Genomic DNA, 24811 nt, shown 5'->3' on the forward strand with positions numbered 1-24811 from the left:
TGATAGAGAAGTATAGGAGACAGGGTGTACCTGACATAGTCCTAGGCAGTACTGGTTTGGGGTGAGGATAATTTAATTCATTCTTACTGGATGGTAAACTTCCTATAGGTGAGCTTCATTTATGTTCATAGAAGCATTCCCTAGAGTGGCTCAAGGGGTTCTTGGGTGGTGCAAATGGTAACATATTTGGTTGCTAACCAAAAGGTTATAGGTACGAGCCCACCCAGAGGTGCCTTGAAAGGTTTGGTAATCTACTTCTGAAAATCACCCATTGAAAACCCTATAGAGCACAGTTCTACTCAGACACACATGGGGTACTGTGAGTTAGAGTTGACTTGATGGTAACTGGTTAGAGTGGCAACGGGTTAGGGTGCTCTGTGTATAGTATATACTTAATAAATGTCTGCTGAATTGATCAGAAGAGTCCAGAAATGGTCCTTATTTTTACATAACATAATCCTATGAAGTGTTTAGGTAGAAAAAACATATGCTACACAAAACATTTCTCAGTATTTCTTTAATCATTCCTTATCCTCTCCTTTTATTAAAGGACCTCTGGTGGTACAATGGTTAAAGCATTTGGGTGCTAACCAAAAGGTCAGTGGTTCGAACCCACCAGCCGCTCTATGGAAGAAAAATGAGGCAGTTTGCTTCTGTAAAGATTTGTGTTGTTATTGCTGTTATGTGCCGTGGAGTCGGACCCAACCCATAGCGACCCCTCCTTGGGTTCCCGAGGCAGTATCACTATGGAAGTAGATTGCCCCATCTTCCTTCCGAGGAGTGGTTGGTGGGTTTGAACCTCCAGCCTTCTGGTTAGCAGTGAAGTGCCTTAGGCACTATGCTACCAGAGCTTACAGCCTTGGTAACCCAATTGGGCTGCTATCAACTCAATGGCAGTGGGTTTGGTTCTATTTGGTTTCTCTTTTTATTAGGTGAAACAATGGCTACCAGGCCTATCTTTTCACATCTTTGAAAAGCATATGTAACTAGATCACTGAGCCAAGTACAATTCAAGTTTCTACTACCATGCTTGGCACCCAAAAATAATGCCAAAAGAGTGTGTAGAATCTATACAATGCACACATTTGTGCAGCACCTCTGTTTTCATTTCACAGAACATCTATGAAATCCCAAGGTCAAATCCTCCAGCTTGGCTATTTTCTAATTCCAGGGTTAAGCTGCCATGGAAAGCTCTATTTACTATAACAACGAGCCTTTAGTGCTCTCCACACACTGCAGTTCATATTACAAATGGGAAAAATGGAATAACAGCAATAATAATAATGAAAAAACACCTTTTGATTTAAAATTGCTTTGACTGCATCCTCCACTTCCTCCTGGTTGTTGAGGTCAACAGTCCACACATGTGGCCGGCCGATGAAAACTTCAGCATAAGGATGCTGAGATGTCAGCTGGAAAATAAAAAACAAACCATCTCAGTGTCACACACATTTACTTTCTTTTAACCTTTTGGGCTAGATCAAGTGTGATGCATTTTATGGTACTGAGTTGTGCTTGTGTAGGTAACAAAATAGTCCTGTCTTTCTCAATGATAAAAATCTCCTAAATGTTCATAAGCAGAGAACATAATAGTGATGGCTCCAAAGTAGGTATCATCACCTGTCTATCAGTTTGTTGTACTGTGCCTTATGTGTTGCTATGATGGTGGAAGCAATGCCATTGTCATTTCAAATGCCAGCAGGTTCGCCCATAGTGGACAGATTTCAGTGGTGCTTCCAGACTAGGACATAGTAGGAAGAAAGGCCTAGTGGCATAGTTCCTAAAATTAGCCAATTAAAACTCTATGGATCATAAACAGAATATGGTCTGGTATAGTCCTGGAAGATGAGATCCCCAGGATGGGAGGAACTCAAAATACATAGAGGCTACAACAAGAACTCAAGCATACCAATGGGTGTGAACATGGTATAAGACTGGGCAATGTTTCTGTCATTCTGTTATACATGGGGTTGCCATGAGTCAGAGCCAACTTGATGGCAGCTAACAACAACCAAAATAGTGATGACTCTAAATCTTGAATTTCATTTGGAAACGAGAATGTCACAATCAAGTGGCATGAAGGCTGTTACAGATAGCTTTAACTTTCAACCTCACACAATAGAATAACCAACACTTACCTTTACCCATACTCCAACCCTGAAAAAATCAGATCAAACCAGTGCCCCAGTGCCCATTACAAACACTATCTAGGATAAACAGGTAAGCATGGGAAAAATGCAGTAAAAACCAAGGCTTTAAGGTCATAAGAGGATGATTAATGGTACGTACAGAAATGTGACAGAATAAGAAATGACCTGTCCAGAGAACAGAATTTTGGGATGGTTTCAGAAACATATGCCAGCATTGCATTGCAGCCTTGGTATTCATAAAGACAATTTGCAATCAGAAGAGTAAGGAAAGGTGGTATTTGTCCCAAAAGATGTTTTATTTTCAGAACAAAGGGGTGGCCAGGAAACCAAGTGTGAATATTGCTCATACAGAATTCTTTTAAAAGTCTGTTCTTGAAGATAGTTACATGTATCCCTCAAATTTGTTTCCACTTTCATTTTCATATCCCTTTAATGTCATGGTCTAAAGCAACATTCTGGGCATATGTGAGAGCATTTTTGTTTATCACCATGACTGGGGGACGTGCTGCCTTTACCCATGGGTGGGGCCCATGGATGTAGGATGCTTCACTGTATGTGGGACAGTCCTGCACAAGGAAGAATTGTCCACTTCTCAAAAACTTTCAGAGCCCCACTGGGCTTTCATGTGAGCTTATAAAATATAACCCTTTGGTACAGTTTTAATATACACTGAATTTCCCAGGAACGTAATTACTGTGGAAATCAAGGGATGTTTAATTCTTGTTTTATTTGGAACTTCATCAGTAAACCATTACCATTTTGGAGAAATCATGGGAGCAAAGTCAATGCTACTCATGAGATCTGGAACTCTAGAAAAACACACTCAAATCAGTCTATATTTGTAGCTATCACATTAATGACAATTATATGGTGCGTTTGTGTGTAGATGCATGCAGGTGTATGTGTTTTTTTTTTTATTTAGCTCCTATTTCACAATGTCAAGTATAAAGGAAAAAAGGTTGATCACATTCAGCTGAAGGTTTTATTCTGCTTAAATACAAACTTTCTCATCTTAAGGAGGAATGATGCCACAGTATTGCTCTTGAGTCTAGTCTAGTATAGTTCTTGAGTATATACTTACTGAAATATGTGTTAACTTTATTATAAACTATTTTACTTTTATGTCTCTGTGGTGTAGTAAATTACATGGTATAGCTTTTCTAGCCATAGTCTTTGTAACTCTCACTTTGTTGTGAGCAACTGAGTACCTGATTGTTAGTTATCCACCTGGGATATTTCTGTTGAAGCAGCATGAAGTAATCTTCTGGGAAGTTTGCTCTCTCTTACGTGTGTAGAACTCTTGATTTTGGGATTGGTTGGTTTTGGCCACTCTGCCAGGCTCAAAAGGAGCCATCGTAGAGGCAGAAGGAATCTCTCTGACTGCTGGCTGAGAAAGACATGCTGCTGAGAGAGATGTGCTACTGAGAGAGATGTGCTACTGAGAGAGGCGGCTGGCACATCTGAGAGAGACTGAGCACATTCCTGAACTTGAATTGTAGCCAGTTGCTTCCCTAATAAACCCCATAATCTGTGAGTTCTGTGTGGCCATTGCAGTGAATTATTGAACCCAGCAGAGGTGATGGGTTCCATGGGAGGGACAGTTGGTGTCAAGGTTAGTAAGAGGGCTGGAGGGTGGCGGCATGTCTGGCCTCATAAGAACAGGTCTTGGGCTGCTGATGCTGATTCTGTCCTCTTGTGGAGTTAGAGGAGGTCAGAAGATGCTGCCTCCCTGCCCCTTTAGCAGTCTCCTTTACATTAGGGTTAGGGAATGTTTACTTTTTCAGAATTACATATGTAAGCAGGTTATATTATTTATGAATTTCATTTCAGGAGAGAAAAAGTAGATATCATAATCTCTTTGTTAGAAAAGGGAGGTGGGGGGTCTGATAACAAAGTCCCTGGGTGGTGCAAACAGTTAAGGTACATGGCTGTTAACTGAAAGGTTGGAGATTTGAGTCTACCCAGACAGTCTGGAGAAGGATACTTGCTTGGTAAAGTGAAGGGTCAATGAAAAAGGGGAAGGCCCACAATGAGATAGACTGACACAGTGGCTGCAATGATGGGCTCAGGTATAGCAAGGATTATGAGGCTGGCACAGGACCAGGGAATGTTTTGTTCTGTTGTATATAGGGTCGCTATGAGTCCTAGCCAACTCAATGGTATCTAATAACAACAACAACTGATAGTCAGAATTGACTTGATGGCAACTAGTTTGGGGTCTGGTAGGGTGGAGGGTCCTTGCTTTTAAGGGAAAGCCAGCTCTCTTCTATCTTTCACTCCAATAAACTCAGAGGGCTGGAGGATTTAACTGGCACTTCTCCTTTTGGCTCTTAGCCACCGTTCTTTGTATCCTGCCAAATCAACGATGTGCTTCTACTATTTAGGGTGGAACCCAGAGCACAAATCACTGGGCCCCAGTTCTGAGTCTTTGCTGGCAACCACCCACGGGTTTCTGTGGCCTACATCTGCAGGTTATCTTAGCCTTTGCTCCTGCCTCCCTGTTGATCACCTGCCCAGAGGCATCCCCATCAGTCTGTTTAGTCCCCAGTCTCCTGGCACACACTCACTTCTGCTCTGGTCAGTGATGGAAGCTAGAGTCTGCAGGCCCATGGAGCTGGAAAAAGCTTCTATTTTTGTTCTCTTGGCACATATTTTGGATTCAATATATATTGATGAAGCTCTGGGCTAGGTCGAGTATTGTGCTAACTAATCAACTGCACATAGAGCACTGGGGGCACTGTGTATCAAGGAGATCCCAAGATCCAGAGGGGTTTATAGTTCCCCAAGACTACACAGCCAGAAAAGTAGTAGAGTTATATTCAAATCTAAGAATTTAGCAGCTTTAGACAGGAAGGAAGATGACCATCTTAAAGCATGGTATTGACTTCTTAAGACAAAGACCAAAAAATGCCCAAGGTAAACACTAGCCTTATTTTAATCACTCTCTTAAAACCTGCTGACTTGAAAAGTCTCAGGGTTGAATTTATGCCTGCAGTAAACCTCTTCTGAAGATGAGCAAAAAGACACATCATTTACTCTTTGGAGGCTTGAGAACAAATTAGTTAGTCCTTACAATGGAATCAAGGTAAATGGAAGTTGTCATCAAGTCACCACTTACCATTTGCATATGAGCAGTCTCTCTCCCCTCCCCATTTTAGATCCCTGCTTATTTACAAAGTTGCCCTAAGCACTTGCAAAATACAATGGTGCTATGTCATTATCATTTTATTCATTTGCATTTATTGAGGTTACTTAATTTTATGAGTAAGGCATTTTGTGATTCATTATTCCCCCTCTGAATGTTACATTCCTCCTTGTTAATTTATCGAGAACCGTCTGATCTGAGCTACTTCATCGTATATCAATCAGTAAATTTACTAAAGTAGAGTTTGTAAAAGTAATGAAAATCTTATTAAATATGAGACATTACTTCAGAGCTGCTATTAAATCTCTAAGGAGGACCTGAGTTCTCTTTATGGGATAAACAAAAACTGAAGCCAGAGAATTTCTAATGGTTTACAAAATGCCAGAATAGTGATCAAGAACATACCAATATGCTCCCCAATATAAAGATAAAAATCCAATTTATATTACATATATTAATTTATATTATAACTTGAAAAAACACACTAGTTAAGGCATTATGGAACTTCTTCCCTTTTGAATATAGGTTGTGGTTTTAAAAACCGGTCTACTGCAAAAATATGCTGCTAAGCTCATATTTAGAAATCTAGACTTCCTCTTCTTTTCTTCAAATGAGGGCAAAGAAGAGATATACATGCACTTTATATGGAGCAAAACTGCAGCTTCACTAAAACAATTTGTGTTGGCACAAAAAACAAGTTTGTAATTAAACATACTTCGGTTGAAATTTTTCTACCCGATGAGGAAAAAAAAATATTTTCTAGGGAATATGACCATTAAAAATGTGTAGAATTGTTGACAGCACTTTCTAACAAAAAATGCCTTTGGCTGGGGGACTTTGTGGCTAAAAGAGCAGAGGAGGGTAGCTCACTTAGCTGTGCGAGAACAAGTTTACTAACCACTCGTAAAGCTCTGGGGGCAGTGGTATTTCAGTGGTAGAACTTTTGCCTTTCACGTAGGATACCCAGGTTTGATTCCTGACCAATGCACCTCATATGTAGCTACCACTTGTCTCTCAGTGGAGGCTTATGTGTTGCTCTGATGCTTAACAGGCTTCGGAGGAGCTTCTAGACTAAGATGGACTTGGAAGAAAGGCCTGGTGATCTACTTCTGAAAATCAGCCAGTGAAAACCCTCTGGATCACAGGGATACGATGTGCCACTGATCATGGGGATGGCACAAGACTGGGCAGCATTTAATTCCATTGTGCATGGGGTCACCAAGGGTTGGGGGCTGCCTCAACAGCAGCTAGCAACTACTCACGGTTGTGTGGCCCTGTCTACCAGTCATCTCTCTTCACTGTCTCCAGCAGAGAGGGAGATGGACAGCAGATGGAACCAGCCTTCCGATGTGAGGTAAACTGACCTTCTTAGGGGTGTTCCTCCAACTCAACATTCATGCCCCTCATACTTGAAACTCTGTTGCCTCCTTTTTCCTTTAAAGGCAGCTCTTCCACCAAGCCCTTCTTAGTTAACCTAGCATATTCTCCTTAGCTTAACTCCAAGGTAATTCCCCTCCTTAATTCATTTAGTATTTTTTTGTACTTCCATTGATTACAGATCTGACTGATCACTCTTCTACAACAGATTCTGAGCTCCTGGAAAACAGGAACTTGTTCTGTTAAGTTCTCCCAATGCAGAGACAAGGACCATGGACTCAGAGGGACACAATAAACATGTGTCCATTGCCTTCCTGCATCCTGGCCCTCCTGGGGCAGCCCAGGACTGATGGAATCATCTACGTGAGGTCACTTGCTGAGTAACTGTTGACAGGATCCCACACTGTAATTCTGACTAGAGTATCATTTAAGGACAGATGGGTCATCTGAACAGACAGGAGAGGCAAATGCCCAGAAGCAGCTCCAATGCATGTTCTCTTTTATCCCCCAAGAGTAAAAAACCTGAATGACCTCAATAAAAAGGAAATCACTAAATAATGACAACTGATAGATAACAGTGAATATATTTTTCTTAAAAGCTTCACACTGGAGGATCTGATTTATCTAAGAGTGTATCATTCACTAGGCATTGGTTAGATTGTATTTAAGAGTGTCCTAAATTATTTTCAGGAAAAAATGCTCAGTCACAGTAAAGTACCATCAAAATCCTTAGCATTATCAATTAAAAAAAGGTGTCAATTCAAGTGTGTCGAGCCTAAAGTTGATTAGTGGTTACCAGGGGCAAGTAGAAAGGAGCTCTGGTGGTGTTGTGGCTAAGACATTTGGCTTCCAGCCAGAAGGTCAGTGGTTTAAACTCACCAGCTGCTCCACAGAAAAAAAGATGACGCAGTCTGCTTCCATAAAGATTTACAGCCTTGGAAACCCAGTGGGGGTTGCTATGAGTCTGAATTGACTCTATGGCAGTGAGGTTTTTTTTTTTCCTGAGTTGGGTAAATAGGAGGGAGAGGGGAAAGGGTGCTCATTGCTGAAGGAACACTGAGCTTCTGTTAAAGGTGATGAAAAAAATCTGGAAATGGATAATGGTGATGGTCGTACAACATGATGAACACAGTGTCACTGCTCTGTACATATGAAGGAACAGTGCTGATAATGGCAAATGTCTTCTTACATACATATTTATCACAATAAAAAAAGGTGCCAGTTGCCAACTTAAGTGTAGTCTATGATAACTTTTGACTAATTATTTTCCAAAGGTTTGCATATAGACACTATATAAGAATAGAGATGAGTTTCTTTGCTTTGCATACATTTAAATAAAATCCTGATGTGAGAAACAGAAAATCACCATCAGAACACCACAGCAATAATCGTTGCATGAGAAATCCACTTATATGTGTAAAATAAACGGGCAAAAGTGTGTGGAGAAACAGAATATTTACGTAGTTTCAAAGTGTTTCCTTCAAAATAGACAGTGGAGAAATGTGGAACACACCAACTTAACCAAGTGATGAAGGCTAATATCATTAGTAATAAGACATAGTGGTATCATGTATTATCCCCAGATACATACAGTGAGAAGGCATATGACTCCTGAGGTATTCTGGCCAAAATGTATAACTTCAATCTAATCATGAGAACATATGAGACAAACTGCCATTGAGAGAGTCTACAAAAATACTGATTAGCTCTCTGCAAACTGGTGGTTCAAACCCACCAACCGCTCCACGGAAGGAAGACTAGGTGATCTATTTCTGTAAAGATTTACTGCCTTAGAAACCCAATGGGGATTGCTATGAGTCAGAATCCACTCGATGGCAGTGAGTTTGGTGTTCTGGTTTACTCTGCAAAAGTGTCAAGGTCATCAATGATAAGGAAAAACTAAGGAACTTCCACAGACTGGAGCCTATGGGATAAAAAAGGACATTAGCAGAAAAACTGATGAAGTCTGTAGTTTAGCTAACAGTATTGGCTCAATGTTAATTTCTTTGTTAATGTCAGGGGAAGGTGAATGAAGGATATATCAGAACTTTCTGTACATTTCTGGAACTTTTTGGTAAGTCTAAAATTATTCCAAAATGGTGAAAAAAGAAAAAAAAAACATGGAACATTATAATATATATTATGGGTGCAGAAGTCAAAGTTCAGAGATTTCCTACACCTAAATTAAAACCTAGTCCATATTTTTCTCCCAGAACTCCAAAGTTTCACATATGTCAGCCCTATGCGAATGTAACCTAAAAAAACCAAACCCACTGTCATCAAGTTCATTGCAATTCACAGTGACCCTTTCTTTTTGGACAGAGTAGAACTCCTGCACAGGGTTTCCAAGGCTGTAAATCTTTATGGAAGCTGACTGTTTCATCTTTCTCCCATGGAGTGACTATTAGGTTCATACCATTGAACTTACGGTTAACAGCCAAATTCTTTAACCACTATGCCATCAGAACTCCTTTATGCTAATGTACAGATCTCTAAATTGTGATTTTGACTGTTGGAGAGCGTCTCATTGAACCTTTCCAAAGAATAAGCTCTTTAATAACAGTGTTGGAATGTTCTTGATCTTCATGCCCTCAGTGCATTGTATAGTACCTGACACACAGGTTCATAATAAGTATCACTGAGTAATAAATGAACGAACTGCCCCAAAATGTAGGACTCAAAATTGTTATGTTGGCAGAGGGAAAAGGCAGGCAAGCAAGCAAACACATCCAGTTAACACCTGTCAGAGGTTATCTGGGCTTCAGGTTAATCTTTTTGAGGATAATCTATGGATCTTGTTGATTTTTCTCCATCTCCTGTGACCATTTCATCAATGGTAGGAAGGGTGAGTCAGAGAAAACAACTCTCAAAATAATCATTTCTATGGATTGGCAAGAGCTCCGAGTACTCAATAAAGAATAATAATTGAAAACACATTCTATGTACCCATGAAGGAGTGGGTCAAGGGAACCGATTCAGGCTTAAAAGTAGCAGAACTCTAAACTGTATGCTTTAAAAACAGTGCATTTAAGCCTTCCTGTTGTGGAGGGATGCCCATCAGGGTAATTCCCCAGTAGAAGGCCCTGAAGAACAAAGACTCCAGACACTTAGAGGCATCTCTCTCATCAGCAGCCTGCAGAGCCACTAACGACATAGAAGTAAGAAAACTACTTTTAGGGTTTTGTGTACACACCTGTTTTTAATCAGATACAGACACACCAGCCTGACCACTCACACTTGGATCTGAATGACATTTATTACCCCAAACCAAACTCAACTGCCTTCAATTGTGATGCCACTGGCAGTTTAAGATCATCTCTGAAGCCAATTTCAAATAAGCCTTCTGAGATGGCTTGAGTGATGACTACTTCTTGGGATGGGTGCCTGCAGTTGGTGTGCTGGAACTCCAGGCACGTTACTTTAGTCACCCATGAGCTGTCTTGTCTCTCAAGGCTTGTCTCCTCTTTGAAGATCGACAGCCTATTTTTCACTCCCCATAGCTCAGCCCAGGCAATAAATCCTCCACAAATATCTGTTAATCAGTTGATTTCCTTATTTCCTTAACTCCAAATATTCAGCAAATCAGAGTTCAGCTGACATAAGAAGGCTAGAGATGTCTTTGACCACATGATGATAGAGCTGTTGTAGACTAACAGGATCATTCACTCTGCAGTGAGGCAGAAGTAGATTCGAATCCAATCCTGGCTCTGCCACTAACCAGCTAGGTGAAGTCATCAAGTCACTTTACCTGTATGAGCCTCAGTATTGGCCCCTCCAGACACAATCCATATAAGTTCATTATAAATGTAGTTAATAATGCCTACTACCCAAGGCTAAGAAGTTTTAAATCCTAGCACTGAACAAGTAGCTATTGTTAGTATTGTTGAAAATAGAATGATTCTGATAGATACTTACCTCTCTCAGAGTTGGCTTCCCAATGAAAAAATCTGTGTTTTTGCTGCTTTTAGGTGGGTTGAACTTGGGATTCAGAAATGCACACCCATTTGCAATGGCTTCCAGGGGAGCTGGGCCCTCGTAAGGGAACCCAAGTCCGACAAACAACTGTAAGACAGGAAAACACACAATAGGTAAACATACCGGTCAGAAGTGGCATCCTGGCTCATTGGGGGCTATGTTCATGGTCTATTCATGTGTAAGTCTCAGAGATTCTGGAAAGTACCCAGCGCCTTGCAGGTGAGGCAAAAAAGTCTGCTTGCAACAAAGTGAAAAATATAACTAGGGACTCTTAAAGGGCCCCCAAAGCCCCTCAGCTCATTTATCTTCTTCTGCTCTGCTAGAAAAGTAAAGTGTTAGGAGGGTGGAAAAGGAGCAGGGGAGGATGGAGCATTGAAAGAAAGAAAGAAGCAAACAAACAAGCAAAAACGCAACAAAAACTAAGACCCAACAATAATCTTTCTGTAACTCTCCAGGAGACATGACTGGAAAAACACTTGCTTAACCAAACAGAAGGTTTCTTCACTGAGCTAACAGGAACAACAAGCTCTTTCAGTGAACGCTGGGCAGAGGGACAGAGAGGTCACTTGGTGGTCTGATTACAGTTCAAATAAAACTGCTTTAAAATGATGGTAGGTCAGTAAACACAGGTTTACGTAATGGGGTTTTCACTAGGGAACACCAACATCTTAGTTTTTATTTTCTTTTAATGGGGGGAGAGGGCACCGAGCTTTCAGTCACCAAGGCTGCTGCTTCTCTCTCCGGCAACAGCCCAACCATTTCCCCACAGCAGCCAAGAGATGGCAGCAAAAACACACTGCAATTCCTTAGTTGCCATCAGCTATGACAAAGAGGGACTGGCTGCAATTCAGTGGCACCAATTCCTGGGTCCAAAATCAAGTAACACCTCCCAGATATGCCTTACTGCATTTCCTCACCATGGGGATTTTTTACACCACTTAGGGCTATTGATGGGTTATTGATGAGCTGGATCCAAGTTTGGGCTTGGTGATATATTTGTTCTCCCACTGAAAGTGCTCCAGTCTCCCATGGGCACAAAAAGTGATCAAGAAGTGGTCCCAGGACATCGTTGACTCCTGCCCTCATGCCGAGGAACACTCACCCCCACAGCCAGGCCTTGGGAGTGAAGGATATTGCTGAACTAGTTATGGCTGTATGCTCGATTCTCCTTTCCAGGCCCTGTCCTTAGCACTCCTGCCTTCACAACTGTGTTAACTGAATGATTATTTAGATTGGTTCTGCTGGAGAGCACTGAGTCCAAACTACTGGGTTACCTGGGCAACCCCCTAAGATGCAGAATGTATGCTGGACACTAAAACTGTATGCTGAACACTGAGGATGGCTTCCGTTTGACATTTTAAAATAATGCAGACCCTGTAGAACTTTTTCTGGTCTAAGAAACTAGAATCTCAGGTTTTCTGCAGATTCCACATGCCATAGTTATATGCTCTTTTCCACAAATTGCACAACTTTTTTGCTTTTTTGAGGAATAACCTTTCATTTCCTTTAAATCTTGAGATCCCTGGCTTCACTATCAGAAAATTCCATGGGGGGTGGAGTGGGGACAAAGGTCTGAGGACAGAGCTCCCACTGCTAACTAGTCACTGTCAAGTCAATTCTGACTCATGGCGACCCCACGCGTGTTACAGCAGAACTTTGTTTTGTAAGTTCAGATGGCTGGTTTTTCAGAAGTAGATGTCCAAGCTTGTCTTCTGAGGCACCTCGAGGTAGACTCGAACCCCTAACCTTACAGTTAGCAACTGAGTACATTAACTTATTGCACCATCCAGGGACTCGGCTAACCATAAAAAACAAACAAACCAGCTGCCATACAGCTCCCTCCAACTCACGGAGACCCCACATGTGACAGAGTAGAACTGTGCTCCAAAGAGTTTCCACTGGCTATGATCTTTTGGAAGCAGACCGCAAAGCCTTTCTTCAGAGCGGCCTCTGGGTAGATTTTGAACTGCCCACATTTCAGTTAGTAGCCAAGTGCTTAATGATTTGTGCCTCTCAGGGACTGTCCCTGGGTTTAATTTGTACTGGAGACCAGGAAGGGGGGTTGGCAGGAAACATGGTAGTAAGAGCCTGGAAGCTGCTTGATATATGAGTGATCTCTACTACCAATTGGAGGTTCCTGCTCCTCGATCTCATTATATGGTTCACAGAGTGAGATGCTGGTAAGAACTTGGGTGTATAGGGTGTTTGTGTGGCTCAGGTTTGGGGAGAAGTACCTGACAGTGATAGACAAAATGGAAGGAAACAGTGGAAAGCCCAAGCCCCAAGATTCTAACTTCATTGAATATGGAGACTCCAGGGTTGTCTTTCTTGAAGCTACCCAAAACCCTGTAATCTGCCCTCCCTATTAGACTTTGGGGAGGATGTTCTGGCTCTCGAGGGGAAAACCATGCAAACACGGTCTATCAGACCATAGTTGGATATATGAAATCACAGGGCTGCCAGATCTTTTTGACTCTGAGAAGAAAGGTGCTAGAAGATGCAGATAGGGTCTCTTGGCAGGTTTTACCAGAGACTTGGAGGTCACACTTCTTCCAGACCTCTGAAAATAAGGGCCTGCCATGAAGCACTGATACCTTCATTAACTCCAAATTGCAAAGAAGAGTTCTGGAGGAAATGAAAGAAGCACAATAGTTTTATTTAAATAGAAAATCTTGGGAAAAAATTTAATTAGTTCCTTCAGACCAACCAATTTGAACCCATTAATTAAAAGGATTGGAGGCTGTTGCTTAATGGACTTGAATGCGACCTAGGTTTAATTATATCTGAATAACAATTTGCACCATCTCTTCTGCTCCGCTGGCACTGGACTATCTCAGTGTGCATAAAATAAACACTTGGGCTAACTCTCCAAAGCCTCACAATTTTAGAATGAAGCTTAAGCAAATACCACACAATTTCTTGGCAATGAGTTTTCTCATCACACTAATTAGTATTGCAGGAAATGCATTACTTGGAAACATCAAAATAACAGTTTTTGGTGTTTTTTTTTGTCATTTCAGTCAATGAGCAACATTTTTTTTTTTCTTTCTTCCTGTATACTCATTACCTGTGACATTATAATAGAGCAGATGCGTTAAGGTCAAATAGCACATTTGAGGTTTGAATGACAACAGGGTAAGCAGATAGAGCTCATCACCACCAAAAGGCATTCTGGAACCTTCCACGTGCTTATGATTTTGTCTCACATGGTACCTTAACCATGGTACATTGCTTTTCCCCTAACTCCCCACGTTCCCCATCATTCTTCCTACTTACAGATTTCCTTCACGTAGAGGCAAGACACACACTGCAAGAATGCAATCAAGTGCTTAGTTTTAATGCTTCAGGAGAAAATGGCATATTTTATTTATACTCTGTATGGACTTCAGAAAGGACCTCTGGTGACATAGTAGATAAGGCATTTGGGCTGCTAACCTAGGTCAGCAGTTCAAACCCACCAGTCTCTCTGCGGAAGGAAGATAGGGCAATCTACTTCTGTAAAGATTTACAGCTTTGGAAACCCAATGAGGGTCGCTATGAGTCAGAATTGACTCAATGGCAGTGAGTTTGGTTTGGTTTTCGGATGGCCTTCAGAGCCCAGAATTTAATGAGGATATTCCAGATGAACTAACACTAAGCAAGAGAGAATGGATGATGTGACACACATTTTACTTGTGGTATAGGAATAGAACATTTCTACACATGGACAAACTAAAAACTAAACTTAACTGCTGTCTAGTCGATTCAACTCATAGGGACCCCTCCTTGGGTTTCCAAGGCGGTATTTCTATGGAAGTAGATTGCCCAATCTTCCTTCCAAGGAGTGGCTGGTGAGTTTGAACCACTAGCCTTCTAGTTACCTAGTCAAATGCCTTAGGCACTTCACCACCAGAGCACTTCATCACATGGACAAGAGTTTGATAAAACCACTCAGATTGCTACTCCATGTGAAAGGATAAATGGACTTGTTTTCAAACTCTGAAGGGGAGCAGTTAACATGTAATAAAAGTAGTTCTTAGCAAGACTTTATAGGTTTGGTCAATTTTTAGCTACTCTCGATGAGGATCATCAAGCACAATTTAAAAAGGGAGACACATACTCATTACATACTTCTCTGATTAGGTTTTTTTCTCCAACCAGATTTATTGAATATAATAAAATTCTATATACAAAGTAACCTGGACATGCTGCTTCAAAACATGATCCTTTCTTACCAATATTTTGATAGGTTAGTTCATAGAGTACCAAAAAAGCAGCTTACTCTAAAATAAATAGAAAAATGCCCAATGTCCTGAAAGCTTGCAAGTGGCCATCCAAGACACAACTTGCCTCTTGTCTGGAGCAAAGAACAGTGAAGAAAACCAAAGACTCAAGGAAATAATTAGTTCAAAGTTCAGACCAGTGGATCACATGAACCCCACCCTCCACAAGCCTGAGACCAAAAGAACTAGACAGTGCCCAGCTACCACTATTGACTCCCCTGATCCAGATCACAAAGAAGGTCCTGCATAGACTAAGAGAAAAATGCAGAACAAAATTCAAATTCATAAAAAAAGAGACCTACTGGTTTGATAGAGACTTGTGGAACTCTTGAGACAAAGGCCCTTAGACACCCACTGAACCTAGAACTAAACCAACTTCCAGAAATCACCCAACAGCCAAATAGGGAGGACTGCAAAGTGAACAGTAACACTCTTGAGAGGCATGCTCCTCAGAACACGCAATAGTACAAGACCAAAGGGGCAGCACCTGCCCCAAAGCAAAATTCAGAAGGCAGGAAGGGGCAGGGAAGCTGGGCAAATGGAAACGGGGAACCTAGGGTAGAAGTGGGGAGAGTGCTGACACACTGAGGAGATTGCAACCAATGTCACAAAACAATCAATGTATCAACTTTTTAATGGGAAACCAACTTACTCTGCAAACTTTCACCCAAATCACAATAAAATGTTAAAAAAAAGAGCTCAATGCACATTAAATGAATGGCCTAACTACTGGAACTTTAATACTTCTATAAGATAGTTAACATGATAGGCTTGTGTCCTTATGATAGGCCATTTTGTACACTATCAAAATCTTCTGGACCACAATGTTCCTGTTACCTAATTCTAGACATACCATACAAACATCAGTTGGGTTAGAGGTTAGCTTAGTTGCTTGCTGGGCTAGAACAGATAGCACCCCAACATGCTCATCAGACACAGTTGCATGGTACAGGACTCTAATAATGACAGATTCTTCATTGTGTCCTCCAAGTGCTGCTCCAAGGTCATCTCCATCCCACTTGCTGTCAGCCCTGGCTTAGGATCCAGAAGCACATAGCTTTCTTCTCCACTACAGGCTTTGGGCATCCTGCAGTCCTCTGATTAGTTTTAATTAACTAAGTTGGTGGGGTGCCTCAGGAGGGAGGTTGGGCAATGAATCAACCTTACCTTATCTAATGCAATGATTATTGGCTGAAAGTAACCAGCACAGGCTCTGGGATCAAAGATACCAAGGTTCAAATTCTGACTCCATCATTTACTCTTTCTGTAACTGTGTCAAATTGTTGGATGCCTCTCTCTACGGATTATCTGAGGCCCACAGGTAATCTATTCTCTCTACCTATGGGACCTTAGTCAAGATACCACACCAAATCAAATCAATTCCCTTGCAGAGTCAATTCAGATTTAGAGAGACCCTATAAGACAGAGTAGACTTGCCCCATAGGGCCTCCACACCTGTAATCTTTATGGAATCAGACTATCACATCTTTCTCCTGCAGAGTGACTGGTAGGTTTAAACTAGTAACATGTAGGTTCACAGCTGAATGCTTTAACCACTGTGCACCAGGGATCCTTGAGGTAACACAAACTCTCTAAATCTTGGTCTTGTTAGCTATAAAATGGGGGAAATAATAATGCTTCACTTCATCGGGATGCTGTGAGGTTTAAATGAGACTATTTTACAGAAAGTATGCATTTCAGGGTTTGGCATTTAGTAAATGTTCAATAAACTAGTTCAAATTCTAACTCAGATTCTTAATACTGCTTCATGTACATGACTTTGTATCATTTACCTGAAGTTTAGGTGTGCACGCATTGTAGTTTTTACACCATGTTTAGCACCTGCATGTGTATTTATTAGAGCTCACTGTTTTTCAAAATACCTTTGTGAGGATAAAGATTTTTGCTTTGTTAGGCCTGGCTCCATATTGTTAGAATAAGAGTCCATCTTGACTTTAGTCTCATCCCTATGCTATTTATTAACTTATTGTCCTCTGAAAGATAACCATCAGTTCTGGCTGCATCCTGTAACATGTGACCACTTATGGCAGCAAACACTGATGGGTCTTGTGACTGGACATTTGGACTTTGATGACAGTAAGCAATGGTGCCATCTCCAAGATGTAAGAAGCCTCACATGGCATATCAGAAATCTACAGAGGACATCCTCTGCTAATCATCTATTGTTTTATCTGATTTTGAAGAAACATTAATTACTTTGTATATGTGCTGTATCCCTCTCCTTATCTAGTATAAGAACCTCTCTTTGAAAACACTCGACAGAGCAGATGACTTTGGAGTCATTAAGACCTCATTTGTCTTTCAGTGGTGCACCTCCTAATTAAACTCTCTTTGTCTCCTTGGACTCTGGTGTGGACTACTGGCTGTGTCACTCCAGGGCACGAACACTGCTGATGTGTGGTTGACACTTTGACTCAGAACTCTCAAAAAAGGGAAAGACCATTGGAAGAGAGAGGTGACGTGGTTGACAGTGGCTGCTGCGTGGAAAGGCCAGTCCCATAGTTATATTTCATTGCTAAGCCTCACCTGTTTATATAATGTGACTGGAATATAGTATTCATATAATAACTGAGAATCATTATATTCTTGGTACCATGTATCCCTTTTATATCTTTGAAAAGAACCAATAAAATGGCTGAGTATGGCTAACACAGTTTATTTCTGATACATGAAGATTTCATGCAGCCCAAAGGATCCCTCTCCAGCCACCTGTCTTCTCCTATGTACCTGAGGCCATTGGAAGGAACCACAGGAGCCAAATTTTCTCCCATACATGTTGCTTGTGTATTCTCTCAGGCTCCACTAGCCCCTCACTCACACTACCTGAAAACTCTTGTAAAGAGATGGAAGGGCTAAGGAGACAAAGACACTTGTCAAGCATGCTTAAGTGTTCAAAGTTTTCAGGGCGAGCTGCTACACCACAGAGCACTTCCTGGAAAGCAGCTGCCTGGGGTTGACTCCCTGATGGTGCCCAGTCATCCAAATGCCCTTACAGAAGCAAAACAAAACAATCATACCAAGAACAAAAGTTCCAGTGATTCAGTCATTGGAAAGCCCCAATACAAAATCATATGACAGATTTTGCATTGTAAATTCACTATCTTGAAGGGAGGGAGGGGGGAAATGGGGAAGTAGGAGAAAATTTGGATAAATTTTAAGTTGGAAACGTCATTAAAATTCAGCTCAAACATCATGTCCTTGGAGGAGCTAATTCCTGGTCATGTGTCTCTCACCCAGATTTCAAAGCAAGGTGACCCCATGGCTCCCAGCAGTGAGCCAGCACCATGTACAGCTTACTCACTACCCAAGACTCAACCTCCATGTCACTAAAATGGGTTTATAATGATATCAAGGGAGCTCTGGTAGCATAGTGGCTAAGACACTTGCCTGCTAACCAGACGGCTGGCGGTTCAAATCCACCAGCCACTCCTCGGAAGGAAGGTTGGGCAATCCTACTTCCGTAGTGATACTGCCTCGGAAACCCAAGAAGGGGTCGCTATGAGTCGGGGCCGACTCGACGGCACATAACAACAACAACAACAATGATATCAAGCTCAAACGACTTTTGTGATTAAAAGAGATAATTCACAGAAAGGATTTAGCACAAGGTCTGGCACATGGTATAGGGGTAGAGAAAATAGCTGTTATTTTCATGGCAATGTGTATCACAGTTACACAAATGTATTAAGTATATTAAATTGAGACTGACAATTGGTTCCTGTCCTCCACAGCAGACTCATCCCAGCCATTTCATTAACTTTGTAATTTGCAATGCAACATTTTACACAACACAATTTTTTTTACTCCACTTAGAGCATTATAAGGAGCTCTGGTGGTGTAGTGAATAAAGCACTTGACTGCTAATCAGAAAGTCAGCGGTTCAAATCCATCAGCCACTCTGCTAAAGGAAGATGGGGAGATCGAGTTCCATAGATCACCAATGGAGGTCACTATGAGTTGGAATCGACTAGATGGCAGTGAGTTTGGTTTGGTTTTTCAGAGCATTATGGTGAGGTTTTATTGTTGCCATCATTATTGTTAATGGTTAATGTGTTCAGGTGCTAACCAAAAGGTTGGAGATTTGAGTCCACTTACAGGCACCTTTAAAGAAAGGCTTGGTGATCTATTCCTGAAACATTAGCAATTGAAAATCCTATGTATAGGTTTGGCAGAGGGTCTTTCTATATACATATCTGTATGTGCTGCAAATAAATCTATGTATACAATAGAGCATACAGGGGCAAAGTTATGAAAACTTCTTAGCCATAATCAAACACCCTGAAAGACTGAATCTCTGGACTGGGAAGTTTAAGACATAGTCTTGGGGGACATCTAGATAAATTAGCATAACACAATTCACAAAGACAGTGTTCTACATCCTACTATGGTAAGATGAGACTAGGATCTTAAAAGCTTGTGAACGGCCATCAAAGATGCAACTATTGATCTCTCTCCATCTGGAGCAAAGAATGGTGAAGAAAATCAAAGACAGAAGGAAACAATTAGTCCAAAGGACTAATGGGCCACACAAATCCCAGCCTCCACTAGCCTCAAACCCAAACTACATAGTGCCTGGCTACCACTGCCGACTGCTCTGACTGGGATCACAACAGGCCCGAGACAGAGTGGGAGAAAAATGTAGAATAAAAATGTAGAATAAAATTCAATATTTAAAGAGACCACACTTCCGTAGTGATACTGCCTCGACAACCCAAGGAGGGGTCGCTATGAGTCGGGTCCGACTCGATGGCAAAACAACAACACCAACACCAACACCAACACCAACACCAACAACACTTACTGGTTTGATAGAGATTAGTGGAACCCACAAGACTATTTCTCAGAACAATCAACCATATGACACCAAGAGAGCAGCATTTGCCCCAAAACAAACTTCAGAAGGCATGAAGGTACAAGAGGAAGGATGAATGAAAACAGGGAACCCAGGGAGGAAGTGCAAAGAGTGCTATTGTATGAGGGGATTGCAGCTAGTGTTCTGAAACAAAGTATGTATAAAATTATTGTGTGGAAAACTAATTTGCTCTGTAAACTTTCACCCAAACCACAATAGAATGCAAAACAGAAAAGAAAATCCTATAGACCAGCACATTATCTGTCATTTTGTGGTACTGTGTGTTGCTGTGATGCTGGAAGCTATGCCACAGGTATTTCAAATACCATTAGGGTCACCTATAGTGGACAGGTTTCAGCAGAGCTTCCAGACAAAGAAAGACCAGGAAGAAGGATATAGTCATATCCACTTCTGAAAAAAAACCAGCCACTGAGAACCTGATGAATAAACAGTGAAATACTGCTGGAAGATGAGCCCGTCAGGTTGGAAGGCACTCAAAACACAACTGAGGAAGAACTGACCTTAATGACATAGATGCAACAAAGCTTCTGGGACCTCCGTTTGCTGATGGGGCACAACTCAAAATGAGAAGAAACAGGTGAAAACATTCATTAATAATTAGAACATGGAATGTATGAAGTATGAATCTAGGAAAATTGGAAGTTGACAAAAATGAAATGGAGGGCATAAAAAATCAATATCCCAGGCATTAGTGAGCTGAAATCGACTGGTATTGGCCTATTTGAATTGGGCAATCATACGGTCTATAACCGGGAATGACAAATGGAAAAGGAATAGCATTGCATTTATCATCAAAAAGAACATTTCAAGATCTGTCCTGAAGTACAATGCTGTCAGTGATAGAATAATGTCCACAAGCCAACAAGGAAGATCTGTTAATACTACTGTTATTCAAATTTACTCATCAACCACTAATGCCAAAGATGAAGAAATTGAAGATTTTTACCAACTTCTGCAGTCTGAAGTTGACCAAACACACAATCAAGATGCACTGATAATTACTGGTGATTGGAATGTGAAGGTTGGAAACAGAAAAAAAAGCACTGTAGTTGGAAAATCTGACCTTGGTGATAGAAATGATGCTGGAGATTCCATGATAGAATTTTGCAAGACCAGTGACTTATTCATTGCAAATACTTTTTTTCAACAACATACACAGTGACTACAGACATAGACCTTGCCAAACGGAATACGCAGGAAACAAACCGACTACATCTGTGCAAAGAGACGATGGAGAAGTTCAATATTATCAGTCAAAATAAAGCCAAGGGCCAACTGTGGAACAGACCATTAATTGAAAGTTTAAGTTGAAGCTGAAGAAAATTAAAACAAGTCCACGAGAGCCAAAATACGACCTTGAGTATATCTCACCTGAATTTAGAGACCATATGAAGAACAGATTTGATTCACTGAACACCAGTGATTGAAAACCAGAAGGTTATTAAAAAGACAGCCTAGGAAGAAAAGACCAAAATGGATGTCAGAAGAAACCCAGAAATTTGCTCTGGAATGGAGAGTAGCTAAAGTGAATAGAAAAATGATGGAATAAGAGAGTTGAAAAGAAAATTTTTCAAAGAGCAGCTCAAGAAGAGAAAGTAAAGTATTACAATGAGATATGCAAAGATCTGGAGTTAGAAAATTGAAAGGGATGAACATGCTCGGCATTTTTTAAGGTGAACAACAGATATAAAAATTCAAGCCTTGAGCTGCAATATTAAAGGATTCTATGGGCAAAATGACTCGACGGCACATAACAACAACAACAACATGGGCAAAATGTTGATCAATGCAGAAAGTATCAAAGAAAGATGGAAGGAATACACAAGTCACTGTACCAAAAAGAATCAGTCAATATACAATCATTTCAGGAAATAGCGTATGATAAAGAATCAATGGTATTGAAGGAAGAATTCTAAGGTACTGAAGGAACTGGCAAAAATATGTCTCTAGGAATTGACTGAATACTCACTGAGATGTTTCAACAAATGTGTACAGTACTGGAAGCACTTACTCATTTATGCCAGGAAGTTTGGAAGACCTGGACAACCAACTGTAAGAGATTCATATTTGCACCCATTTCAAAGAAAAGTAATTCAACAAAATGTGGAAATTATTGAATAATATCATTAATATCACATGTAAGTAAAATTTTGCTGAAAATAATTAAAAAATGAATGCAGCAGTACATTGACAGGGAACTGCCAGAAATTCAAGTTGGATTTAGAAGAGGATGTGGAATGAGGGATATCATTGCTCATGTCAGATGGATCCTGGTTGAAAGCAATGAATACCAGAAAAATGTTTACTTGCATTTTATTGACTACACAAAGGTATTTGACTGTGTGGATCATAAAAAATTATGGATAACATTGCAAAGAATGGGAATTCCAGAACACTCAATTGTGTGCATGAAGAACTTGTACCAAGACCAAGAGGCAGTTCTTCAAACAGAACAAGAGGATACTGCATGGTTTAAAATCAGGAAAGGTGTGTGGCAGGGTTGCATCCCTTCACCATAGTTATTCAATCTGTATGCTGAACAAATAATCCAAGAAACTGTACTATATGAAGAAGAACAAGGCATCAGGATTGGGGGAAGGCTCATTTACAATCTGTGATATGCAGATGACACAACTTTACTTGCTGAAAGTGAAGATGACTTGAAGCACTTACTGATGAAGATCAAAGACTACAGCCTTCAGTAAGGATTACACCTCAACATAAAGAATAACAAAAATCCTCACAACTGGACCAATAAGCAACATCGTGCAGCAAAGACTGCAGTTGTGAATGATTTCATTCTACTTGGCTCCACAATAAATTCCCATAGAAGCAGCAGTCAAGAAATCAGAGTGCATAATGCCGTGAGCAAATCTGCTGCAAAGGCTTCTTTAAAGTGTTAAAGAACAAATATGTTACTTTGAAGACTAAGATGTGCCAGACTCAAGCTATGGTATTTTCAATAGCCTCATATGCATATGAAAGCTGGACACTGAATAAAGAAGAATGCAGAAGAATTGATGCATTTGAATGATGGTGTTGGCAAAGAATAGCGAATGGTGGCGTAGTGGGTAAGGCATTTATTTGGCTGCTAACTAGAAGGTTGGTGGTTCAAACCCACCTGCTGCATGGGAGGGAGATGAGGCAATCTACTTCTTTAAAGATTTATAGCCTTAGAAACTCAATGGGAGTTGCTAAGGGTCACAATCAACTCCATGGCAGTGGGTTTGGTATTTTTGGTTTGGTACGGACTGCTAGAAGAATGAACAAATCTGTCTTAGAAGAAGTGCAGCTGGAATGCTCGTTAGAAGGTGAATGGCCAGACTTTGCCTCTTGTACTTTGGTCATGTTGTGAGAAGGTACAGTCCCTGGAGAAGGATATTATGCTTGGTAAAGCAGAAAGTCAGCAAAAAATGGGAAGACCTTCAATGAGATGGATTGACATAGGGGCTGTGACGATGGGCTTAAGCATGGCAATGATTGTAAGGATGGTATAGAGCCAGGCAGTGTTTCGTTCTGTTGTACACAGGGTGACTATGCATCAGAACCTGGTGGCGTAGTGCCTAAGGCATTTGACTGCTAACCAGAAGGCTGGCAGTTCAAACCCACCAGCCATTCCTTGGAAGGAAGGCTTGGGCAATCTACTTCCGTAGTGATACCACCTCAGAAACCCAAGGAGGGGTTGCTATCAGTCAGATCCGACTCCATGGCAGTAAGTTTGGTTTTTGGTTTTTGAAAAACAACAACAACATGGAGCATAGTTCTACTGTGACACATATGGGACCATCATGAGTCACAGTCAACTTGATGGCAACTATTTTTTATTATTATTATTTAAATCCTGTATTCTTTTCACATCGTTATAATTATCTGCCGATATATTAGCCTCCGGGAGCTCTGGTAGCATAGTGGCTAAGACACTTGTCTGCTAACCAGACGGCTGGCGGTTCAAACCCACCAGCCACTCCTCGGAAGGAAGGTTGGGCAATCCTACTTCCGTAGTGATAACTGCCTCGGAAACCCAAGGAGGGGTCGCTATGAGTCGGGGCCGACTCGACGGCACATAACAACAACAACAACAACAACAATATTAGCCTCCAGCATTATACCTTGCAGGCAAAATTATCTCAGTCATTCCTGTGTCCACAATGTCTAGAATAAAACCTGGAATACATTCAATGACTAATACCCATTTGTTGGATGAGCAAAAGAACCCAGCAATCATTTGTTTCTGTGAGACCAGGTTGAACATTTTAGTGTGTATTTGAGTGTGAGATTTGTTTTTGCAATCAGAGAGGTTACTGTATGCATGCATGGGTGGGGGGAAGGGAGAGGAATATATGTGTATGTGTTTGTAATTTTTTCCCATCTAGATGGAATGGGAATGACTTATTGTACTGGTCACTAGAAAGAGATCAACTTGAGATAGTTACCTGAGGGTCAATGGGAACCAGTATCTAAACCAGAAATGGAAGGTAGATTGCTCCATGTAAGTAAGTAAGCACTTGAACTGTTACTCACAGGCCTGGAGATGTGTGCTTGGGATATCAGAAGGTCTTTTTCTGGGTAGATCCTGCAGATGTCGGCATGTGATTCATGAGAACAAGAAGAAATCACTTCTAGATGGTTGGCCCAAGGTCCTAGGTAGCCACTGGTTTTCATCTTTTACTCATTCCTTCATTCTTTATATGATTATTGGAATGCCTTCTACAAGCCAGGCACTGTCCTAGCACTTGGAATGGAACTGTGAACAGAACAAGAAAAGTCCCTCTGACCTCACAGAGCTGTCTGAGGGTCTGGTTCCATTGGTTGCAGCTGCCTTAAGTCCTGGGTTTTTGAGAAAGGTTATGCAACCACAGTCAAGCTCAGTGGAAAGAGCCATGGTTAATTAGGGGATCAAGGATGATACAAGGGTTCCATATACTGTTTATCTGTCAATCCTTTCCTGGCTTCTAGGTGTTTCCCAGAGGTAATCTTATGAACTAATGTGCTGGGGAGGAGGGTCACC

The 24811-nt window shown here is 41.1% G+C and overlaps 1 protein-coding gene across 1 annotated transcript in view; it reads right to left on the reverse strand.

Moving 5' to 3' along the window:
- MGAT5 (alpha-1,6-mannosylglycoprotein 6-beta-N-acetylglucosaminyltransferase) overlaps positions 1–24811 on the reverse strand; it is a 381222-nt gene that overhangs the window by 30301 nt on the left and 326110 nt on the right. The window contains exons 12-13 of the mRNA XM_007937586.2: positions 10588–10734; positions 1296–1412 (exon numbers count right to left, since the gene is read on the reverse strand). Of these exons, the coding sequence (XP_007935777.1) occupies positions 1296–1412; positions 10588–10734 (264 nt within the window). The remainder of the gene's footprint in view (positions 1–1295; positions 1413–10587; positions 10735–24811) is intronic.

The sequence above is a fragment of the Orycteropus afer genome, unplaced genomic scaffold, assembly GCF_000298275.1.
Source record: "Orycteropus afer afer isolate SDZICR_OR568_19922 unplaced genomic scaffold, OryAfe1.0 scaffold00004, whole genome shotgun sequence".
Lineage (NCBI taxonomy): Eukaryota > Metazoa > Chordata > Mammalia > Tubulidentata > Orycteropodidae > Orycteropus > Orycteropus afer.